This window comes from Phyllopteryx taeniolatus, chromosome 1 (assembly GCF_024500385.1).
Source record: "Phyllopteryx taeniolatus isolate TA_2022b chromosome 1, UOR_Ptae_1.2, whole genome shotgun sequence".
Taxonomy (NCBI): domain Eukaryota; kingdom Metazoa; phylum Chordata; class Actinopteri; order Syngnathiformes; family Syngnathidae; genus Phyllopteryx; species Phyllopteryx taeniolatus.
This window is the reverse complement of record NC_084502.1, coordinates 24834926-24845013: the sequence shown is the minus strand read 5'-3', so window position 1 is coordinate 24845013 and position 10088 is coordinate 24834926. Positions and strand designations below refer to the sequence as shown.

The following is a 10088-nucleotide window of genomic DNA, read 5'->3' as shown; positions in this document are numbered from 1 at the left end:
GAGCAGTCTAAAGTTTGTACATGCATTCTCACTTTATTTAATGAGGAATTTAAAATGAATACTGGATAAGCAAACAAAAACAATTATTCCCTTTAAAATTCAGCACTATGTTATGGTGAAGCTGGAGTATTTTCCAAAAATGCGATTAAAATGTTTCTATTTTGACACAAAATACAATATTTTGTCAGTTTTATATATTTGCCATTAGAATGTGATTTTTTTTCACATTTATCATGTTTGCTGTAAAATTTAGTCCATTATTTTATGTACAACATTCAAGTGTACATACAACAAGTGCCTTAGAAAAGAAAATAACAGCTCAAAAAAGACAATTAGAGCTTATTAGAGAGATTACAGGTATTAATTTATTAATGAACCAACGGCATGCATTAGCTAGAATCCTTGATGTCAGTTTGCTGACTGATTTGTTTCTAGAAGTGGAAGCCAAATGCAATGGTTCTATCATACAACATGAAGGAATTCACACAACTTTGTTTAATTCAAACCAACACATCTAGATAAGAAAGTGCCCAATGTGCAGGATTTATGCTTTTAAACTAGGAGAGGCATAATTCCCATCATATCCACATCTACAAACTGCAAGCAGTCATTCATGAAACACGAATAAACTATACAATCCTAAATGGTGATATGTTAGAGGTTAACACTTATATTCTTCTGGTATATAGAAAGCAAAATGTGTTTAAAGTAAATTTGAAGTACTGCTTATGTTGCTGCTAAGATTCCATGTCCTCTATGCAGACAGAGTAATGTATTGGGGCTCCATGTTTCCAAAGTAGGACTTCTCCCATTCACTCATGAGGTCAAAGTGCAGTGGGCGGTCGCAGAATGTGCAGGAAGCTGCCGTGGGGTTGGTAAGCTTGAGCCCTATCTCCTGCCAAACGTCCACCAGTTTCTCTGTGAATGTGACATTTGCGTTGATATGTGTTAGCCTGGGAGAGTAAATGAAATTATTTATATGGTGCAGAAAATTATCTCAAGGCACTTTACACATTGAGCAGGTCAAGAACCGCACTCCTCATACATGAAACAAAACCAACTGAAGCCTACATGTAGAAACACTTGGCAACGGAATCAAGGAATAATTCTTTCTAAGGAAGAAACGTCGAACAGAACCCAGTTTCTGTGGGGCTACCCTCTGCCTCAGACGGTGGGGTTGAGATGGAGAGTCAGAGTAGAGGGAACCAGGCTCGATAGAGTGACAAAATAGGATAGAGTGGTTGAGCAATTGGGGCAGGGACCGGAGAACAAGGGGCACAACAACCACCATATCAACAACACTAATTGTCCCAAGATGACAGCAACAATGATGGCAACGGCAGTTTGGTCCTTACAAAGGACAAAACAAGAGCCACTCACCAACAAAGTACTCCATCATTGCAGGCTGATGATGAGGAGACGGAGCCAGGCGCAGCAGCTCCTCTCCACGAGGCACTGTGGGGTAGTTGATGGCCTGCACGTAAATGTTGTGTCTCTCCAGCAGGATGTCGCACACCTTGGTGTTAAGCTCTGCATTGCCCACCTGCAGATGGGATTAACAACAAAAAACAACTGTGATGACCAAAGCTTGCTGGACACTTCATTAGGTATGCCGGCACATGATGTGATTATGTGACAGTGAATCATTGTCCGATGTACAAATTCATGGCCGTAGATGGCGATTAAGATGTGGCCCATCAAACATCTAGATGTATTATTTAATGAAGGGAAGTTAGTGAATTACACTTTAAAAAATTCTTCCCACCTTTTTCCCCCCAAAAACAAAAATTCCACTGTAACCTGTTTCATGCATACAATAATATACAGTTGTGGGAGGTAACACAATACAAATACAGTTCACTGTTACTGTATTGTACATTTTTTCAGCTATCTGATTTTTCCTTTTATTTTATACAATGTATTTATTTTTCTGATGACTTTTTAATTTTACTCCTTACATTTGAAAACAAATATCTACTTTCTACACTTTTTTTTTTTTTAATGGGCTCATTAATTTTTTTCACCTGCTACGGATGATGACACGAGGTAAACAAAAAGATGTAAACAGACAAAGGTAATTTTATCTTGACAGCAGTGGCATGTACAGATGTGAAATAGGGAGGCCTAACAATGACGACAACCGATTTGGTGAAGCAAAAATATTCTCCATCCATGGTTTTACTTTCACTTTTTTACTTCGGAACAGTCTGTGCCTTTTTACTAAGAGTTGAATCAGTACTTCGACTACCAGGGTAGGCCTATCTGTTTTTCTGCTTACTCACATTCACACCAACGGGCAATTTCAATTAACCTACCATGCCTGTTTTTGTGATGTGGGGGGAAACCGGAGTACCCAGAAAAAACCCACGCGATGATTTTTAAATTTGTTGGGAAACCTCCATACCCGTATGGGGATGATGTGGCTTGGACAGTGGACCACAGGTAGGCCCTTGTCCATAAGCAGCTGTCTCATGTGTTTGACGTTCCTCTGGTGGGCTCTGCGTAGGGACTGACCCTCGCGGCCCTGAAGGACCCGCACAGACTCCAGGGCTCCGGCCAGGACCATGGGAGGCAGGGCGGTGGTGAAGATGAAGCCGGCTGCAAATGATCGCACCGTGTCCACCAGGGCGGCGCTGCTGGCGATGTAGCCTCCCACACAGCCGTAGGCTTTGCCTGGAACAGCAGATTGTTTATGGGGTCAGGAGACACCTTTTTCTAAAAATACAGTATTTCCATCTCAATGAAACTATTTTCTATTTCAGAGAGGCTTGTTTTGTGCAGTTCTTATAAGGTAAGCAGGTTACACTGGTCCTTAGTTTATCAGAATCAGAATCAGAATCATCTTTATTTGCCAAGTATGTCCAAAACACACAAGGAATTTGTCTCCGGTAGTTGGAGCCGCTCTAGTACAACAGACAGTCAATTTACAGAACACTTTGGAGACAGAGACATTGACAAAAAACAATTGTGCAAAAAGATGCAGAGTCCTCTAGCACTTAGAGCAGTTCGAATAACTAATATTGCAATAGACCGGTGCAATGACCATTTTGTGGGAGAAATAGCATTTTGTTGTAAAAAGACTTGCATGCACTTTTATGGATGTTTTCTTTTTTTAAAATGACTGAAAAATGAATAATTTAAAGGTGCTTATTCATTTTTTTCATTTATTGAGTTATTGAAAATAATAAAATAACACACATTAGTAAAATAAACAAATTTAAATACACATTTAACATGTACTTTAATAAATACCGTATTTTCACGCCCTTAAGGGGCACTTAAAAGTCTTAAATTTTCTCCAAAATGGACGGGGCGCCTTATAATGCGGCGCGCCTTATGTGTGCACCGAGCTCCAAAATCTGTAAATGTTGTTGTGTGACTTTGATGAGCGCTCCGCTTGACCGACTGGGAGCATTTCCTGCCGACACGCTGCTTATATAGAGGAAAGGCTGACGTGACTGAGGACAGCATGCAGTGAAAAGGTGCGCGTGAAAGATGACGCTAAAGGCACGCCCCCAGTAGGTATATAGCACCGGTATGTGCAAACAACATCGGTTTGGCTAAGGACCCCCGAAAATGGCACCTACGAAGAGACACGCTTACGAAGCACAGTTTAAACTGCACGCTATCAGTTACGCGGAGGAACATGGGAATCGAGCAGCCGCGAGAGAATTCAAGATCAACAAATCGATGGTTCGGAAGTGGAGGAAGCAGGAAAAGGCCGGCATCATTGCTGAACAGCCCCCCGAAAACGAGACTGACGAGAGGGAACCCGGCATGTTTAATGGAGAATTTCGGATACAGAAGATGAGGACTTTGATGGATTTGTGGATGAGGAATGATAAAAAAAATAACGTGAGTACATTGTTAAATACTTCAATAAAGTACAACCGAACTCAGTTTTGGTCCCGGTGCCTTTTTAAAAACATACGCTAGCATGCACGCTATCATCTGCGAATGACCTGGCTCATCTGTCTGTTTAAAATTCAAATGTGGCACTTGAGCACAGATGTCTGCCCTAATGCCCTGTTTTAAAATAGCAGCTTAGAATGTTTATTTTTGAACAAGAAGATACAATGTCAGTATGATTTTAGGTGTGTATCTTCAAGTTTCTTGCTTACGAAAACTTTCCAACTCTGTTATGAAGAGACACTACAATAGGATGCTATGAAGTCATACTACAGGTATATGTTATTTGAACTACCGTTATGACTCAAAACACTTTGAAATCAAGCTTTGTAATCCTGTATTGGTTTAAAGTGTAAATGTCGGTTTGCCTGCACATTTTTAGCTAAAAGTGTGAATTTGCCATAAAAGTCGACACAACCTCTGATGTTATTTTATCACCAGAGCCGCAGCGGGAGTTGAGCTGACACCCTGCTGATAACCCTCTGATTCCTGTGATGAGAGCGCCTCCTCTCCAGGCCCTCATGTGTGAGTTATCATAGCAATGTTGGCACTATGACAGTGACAGTTAGACCGAGTGGGTGTGAGTGTGACTTTAGCCAAGAGGAGAGTGTGGCCGGTGAAAATAAATCCAAATAGTGAATAAAAAGGGAGGGTTCTCCACATAAGACGCTCACCTAAAGTCCCAGACACAATATCAATCTTGTGCATGACATTGTCCCGCTCCCCCACTCCAGCTCCATGGGCTCCATATAGGCCGACGGCATGAACCTCATCAACAAATGTCAGCGCTCCGTAACGGTGAGACACATCGCACAGCTCCTCTAAGGGACATATGCCGCCTGAAAACAAACAGATCAGAAAAATAAATGACTCAAATGCCCAAGTTGAGACGATAAAGCGCTTGTTTAAATGCATAGGTTATCGTTATAAAATGAAAAGAGTAGGGTTTCCTATGACTAGGAAAATTAAAAATATGTCAATTTAAGACAATTTATTTACTTTTTACAGAGATGCTAAAAAGATAATAGAGAGAAATAAAGCTGCAGCAGAGTAACAATTTCCTCCCACGAAAAACAATGATGGATGACAAAAGACTCTCAAAGTACATAAAAAATGAACACTCCCAAATCTACCAATCCCATTTTCTTTCTTTTCTTTTCTTTTTTTTTTAACCTGTCCTGTTCAGCTGCATGGCCATGCAGACTGGTGGATTTGTATGCCTTTTGTGCCAGAACAGTTTTGCTGTGCAACAGGGGAGTTTGAAATACTCCCTCTGCTTATTTTTTAATTTTGTAGTTTTTCTGATGTTTACAATAAAGGGTGTTAGGGGACAGACAGAGGGACAGAACGGACAAGTGGAATAGGGGAACCACAGCAGAATAATAGTTAGACAGTCTAGATATTTGACCACAAGTAACGTTTCAAAAGTCAAATCGTGTTCTTATTTGTGGATGGGGGGGGGGGGGGGGGCACACGTTGAGGACATGCAACAACTAACCAAGAGGACAAAATGAGAGAGGACAGAAACGGGCAGTACAGAACAGGATGTGAGAAATGAGCAAGGTTAAGCGCCTGTCGCGAGCAATGATGGGGAGAGGAAGGCGGGGACCCATTATTAGTTTGGTAATTTTACCAGTGCAAATATGACTATTTGATACATCCTTGCACAAGTAGATTTTTTTCAAATATTGCTCATAATCGTGAGGAAGTTATCTGTAAAATCTGATTGTAAGTACATTCATGGGTGGGAGTGGGATCTGTCTACAATTTCAAATGGAATAGAACATGCTGTGATCCTCACCATCCATTGAATGCACCGTCTCAAATGCCACTATTTTGGGAGTCTTTGGGTCTGAGCGCTGCAGAAGCTCCTCCAGGTGTCGACTGTCGTTATGGCGAAAGATGAAGCGCTCAGATCCGCTGTTTCTGATGCCCTGAATCATTGAGGCGTGGTTCCCAGCATCAGAGTAAATCTCACAGCCTGTGAGTGGAACAGCAAACACACACCATTAATCGTTCACTTGTAATACACCTCCTCATCAGTTAATTTGTCTACCCATTAATTTTCAACTGCATGTCCCATTCCGGGTCACAGGTGAGCTGGAGCCGATGCCAGGTGACTTTGGGTGAGAGGCCCGAGTACAGCCTGAACTGTACCAGGCACAGAAAGACAAACAACCATTCCCACCTTTTTTCGCACAATTGATGGTCTTCAATTAAACCAAACATGAATGTTTTGGGCGCCACGGTGGCTGACTTGTTAGCACATCTGCCTCACAGTTCTGAGGACCGGGCTTCAAATCCTGGCCCCACCTGTGTGGAGTTTGCATGTTCTCCTCGTGCCAAAAACATGCATGGTAGGTTGATTGTAGACTCTAAATTGCCCGTACGTGTGAATGTGAGTGCGAATGGTTGTTTGTTTAAATGTGCCCTGCGATTGGCTGGCGACCAGTTCAGGGTGTACCCCGCCTCTTGCCCGAAGATAGCTGGGATAGGCTCCAGCATGCCCGCGACCCGCGTGAGGAGAAGCGGTACGGAAAATGGATGGATGGATGGATGAATGTTTTGGGCATGTGGGAGAAAAAAACATGGAAACGCCACACATAAAAGCCTGAGCAGAGATTCATACCCACAACCTATTGACTGTGAGGCAAACGTGTAGCCAAAGGATCCACCACAGATCCCTTTGATCACAATTTTTCATCATGCAAATACATTTTGGACAATTCTACACTTTCTAAGAAATTGTTTGGGGAAGGCCCTTTATTTTCCAAGAGCACAACGCAAGGTGTGGTAGTTAGATTTCTAAGAACTTCCCATCAAACACTTTTGGGTTAAACTACAGGGGAGATTATACGGTAAGCAAAATTTCCCACATAGACCCTGTAAACTCTTGTAGAAAGTCTTTCCAGCAGAGTTGGCTTTCATGTGGAAAACTGCTACAGAAAATAGATGGATGGATGGAACTTATCAATTGCTGGAAAGGAAGAAGGAACTGATTGAAATTTTTGGTGGCATAGCCATACCATGGTCACTTTGTGCCAGATATAATCCAAAATCAGCAGCATTGTTGTTTTGATATGTCAAAGTGGAGGTCAGGGTTATACCTGGCAGCATTCTGGCTAAAGTGAAGAGGGTGGAGTCATTTGCCACAAAGCAGGAAGAGAAGACCAGCGCGGCATCCTTCTGATGGAGCTGGGTCAGCTCCTTCTCCAGAGACGCGTGAAAGTTACTGGTACCTGAGATATTCCTGGTGCCTCCTGCTCCTGCACCGTTTCTGCACAGGGCCTCACTGAGGAGCAAAATAAGATGACACATTATACAGAATGACAGATTTCCAAGATAGACAAGTGGATATGTCCCACAATAAAAGCTTCCATATAGCGGGCTGCGGTTAACACGATATAGTGAGAGAACTACATAAATAACAGGAGACATAGACTGAGCTCCAAATGCACAGGTACATCCACAGTGCGATTGCCTTCATTTTACCTGATGGCACTGAGGACCCGAGGGTGCCGACTCATCCCCAGGTAGTCGTTGCTGCACCACACAGACACTTGGGACCCCTCGCGGTCGGACACAGAGTAATCCTCAGCGAAAGGAAACGAGCCGGCGCTCCGGTTTACCGTCTTAAAGACTCTGTAAGTATGGTCCTTCTTTTTCTCGGCGATCTTCTCGGAGAAGAAGTAGTCATAATCATAGCTGGGCCCAACTACATAGACATGATCAATTGTAGTATATTAGAATAGCACAGACATCTGCCAAGGCCAAACAATGACAAACATGTTCAATTCCAGTTCTACAAGGTGGCAATGTGCATTACAAGGTGCATGCCAGCTATGATGTACACCAAGCTTTTTTCACCACGGTGCCATATCCTAGATCTTAATTGGTACCGTATAAATGATGTTTAAACCATAACCTAACTCATACTACACCTCTATTGTCAGCATACAAACCCATGTTGTCTTTGAGGAGGTGAGTGATGGTGTTGTCTTGAGGTGATTTGGGGAAAATAGACTCCCTTAAATCCTTCAACAGAGAAATCATCATACCTGTCAAAGCAGCATGCAGGTTTGCCACGTCATTATAATCATTTGAAACTCTTTTTCAAACGTTTGTTGATGTTTTTTTTGCTGCTTCCTACCCTCTCTGACATCCTCCTGCACTTCAGGGCTGGCTTGGACCATCCCAATGCGAGAGGTGACGAAAGGGCAAGCCTTCGGCGCCGCCGGCTCCACCACCTGAGGAGCCGTTTGAGCAAACATCCTCCGTTGCTCCAGCGTGGGAAGACTGGCGGGGGAGGCGATCAAATTTGCCTCTACAGAGGCCAACCCGCAGATACTGATTTGACGTGCAATGATGGGACATTGATTGGCCAAAGAGAGCAATGGACTTGATCTCCTCAAAGCTGGTTTAGTGGCAGACTTGAAGAAAGGGCAGTGGTGAATGAAGGCAGCCATGTTGAGCCAGTTCTTCCTGCTCTGAGTGAAGGAAGATTTTTTTTCTTATTCAGTGTTAAAAATCAACCCAGCATCAGCAATATATATATATATTTGGGTCTTTTTATATACCGGGTGATTGAAAAGTAACTCCCTATTTTTAAGTACTTTTAATTTATTTCTTAACTATAATTAGAAGAAAGTGTATTGCATGGAGTTTTATTTAAAATTCGATATGGGCGCCAGCATTAGCCACCAGTTTCTCAAGCCGCCTGGGAACCGCATTAACTGATTTCACAAGGAACTCTTGTGGGATGGAAGACATAACTTGTCGTATTCGATCCTTCAAGTTCTTCCAAAGTCGCCCTTTAATCATGAAATATACACACAAAAAAATTCTGAAAAATATTAACAACATATGAATAAATTATAAGTATTTTAAAATAGAGAGTTACTTTTCAATCAGCCTGTATTTTTTTATATTATTTCATAGATAATTGCGGTTAAATAGCTAAGGAAGAGGCGGAACTTTGCAGTCAAACTTTTTGATGCCAAAATTTTGCATATGATGTTTTGAGAACTGAAGGTGCCTCCTTCAGGGTGCGGTTTATCTTCTTACGGCAGCCGCTTCGGTGCTGAGAGACAGACGTCATCAGCCGAGGCTCCGATCAAATAATCCACCATAAGATTTTCATCCGTAATTGTGTATAATACGAATCATACTTTTCAGGTATCAGAGAGGTATTTTAACGATTCGTGTATTGTTGTGGGTGTGGAATTGCACTGCATCATATGGAGAGCGCTCACTAATATTTAGGTAACCAAAATATTAGGTAGCCGACAGGAAATTAATCCATGATCAACAATATCTTCAGTAGAAGCTTTCATGCAGCTCATGTATTAGTTAAGGTATGGATGCAATTGAAGTGTGTTTTCTTGGACTGGCCTGTGGTCAAAAGATAAGGTAATTCTTAGGATCTGAGGCTTTCTCTTGTGGTGAGATGTCTATCTTGATATTGGCCTGTCAAAGAAGGGCCTTTACAGTAAAAGCGGGTCAATTTCAGCAGACTGTGGATCAATAGCAATAAATTAGCCCATCATTGCTCTCGCCTGTGATACTTTAATAGAATAGTTAACAATTACTTTTGAATAATTTCTACCAAGTTCCTTTAAAAAACATTGCACTGTACACGCAATTAAAGAAGAAACAAATATATACTGTAACCCCACTATTGATAATGTTCACGTTACTAGCATTTTTAAACACATCTAGTACCAAATTAAAATCAGAGTAAATGAATCACTCATACTATTTGAACCCTTTCCTCGGTACACCAAAAAATGGTCATGAATCTTTGACCATCACAAAATGTGACATTTCTGCCCTCCTTTAACCACTTGTTTTTAAAATATGGGAGAACAGGGAGGGTTAAAGATGACAACCACAAAACTACACGTTATCATTAGTTAAAACTCACCTGTTGACCTGCACTGAGGACGAACTTCAAAAGAGCAAGTAGGCAGATGGTTGAAAGTGTTCACACATTTATTGGCGCATTCGCCAATCACCTCTGCCCCCACCCATCCCACTTGTCACGGCGTGGGGGATGGCTTCTACTGATGATGACATCCCATAGTAGCAAGACATCACTCACTCGCAGACTGCAAATAGTGTATCGAGCAGCAATGCAAGGAAAGAAGTAGCACACTGAACAACCACACGCTTAAATGTTT

The 10088-nt window shown here is 42.0% G+C and overlaps 1 protein-coding gene across 2 annotated transcripts; it reads right to left on the bottom strand.

The window, feature by feature from the left end:
* Nucleotides 1–8: 8 nt before the first annotated feature.
* On the bottom strand, nucleotides 9–9991 carry alas2 (aminolevulinate, delta-, synthase 2). 2 transcript variants are annotated; one of them, XM_061782944.1, is made up of 10 exons: nucleotides 9833–9991; nucleotides 8060–8396; nucleotides 7872–7967; nucleotides 7402–7624; nucleotides 7017–7201; nucleotides 5711–5890; nucleotides 4584–4748; nucleotides 2405–2673; nucleotides 1381–1543; nucleotides 9–918 (listed from the first exon to the last, which is right to left on the bottom strand). In XM_061782944.1, exons 2-10 carry the CDS (start codon nucleotides 8373–8375, stop codon nucleotides 755–757), a joined length of 1761 nt encoding a protein of 586 aa, XP_061638928.1. In that variant the 5' UTR covers nucleotides 8376–8396; nucleotides 9833–9991; the 3' UTR covers nucleotides 9–754. The 2 variants fall into 2 exon arrangements, with proteins under 2 accessions (XP_061638928.1, XP_061638937.1); XM_061782953.1 differs by having other exon boundaries at nucleotides 8060–8391; nucleotides 9833–9977.
* Nucleotides 9992–10088: the final 97 nt, after the last annotated feature.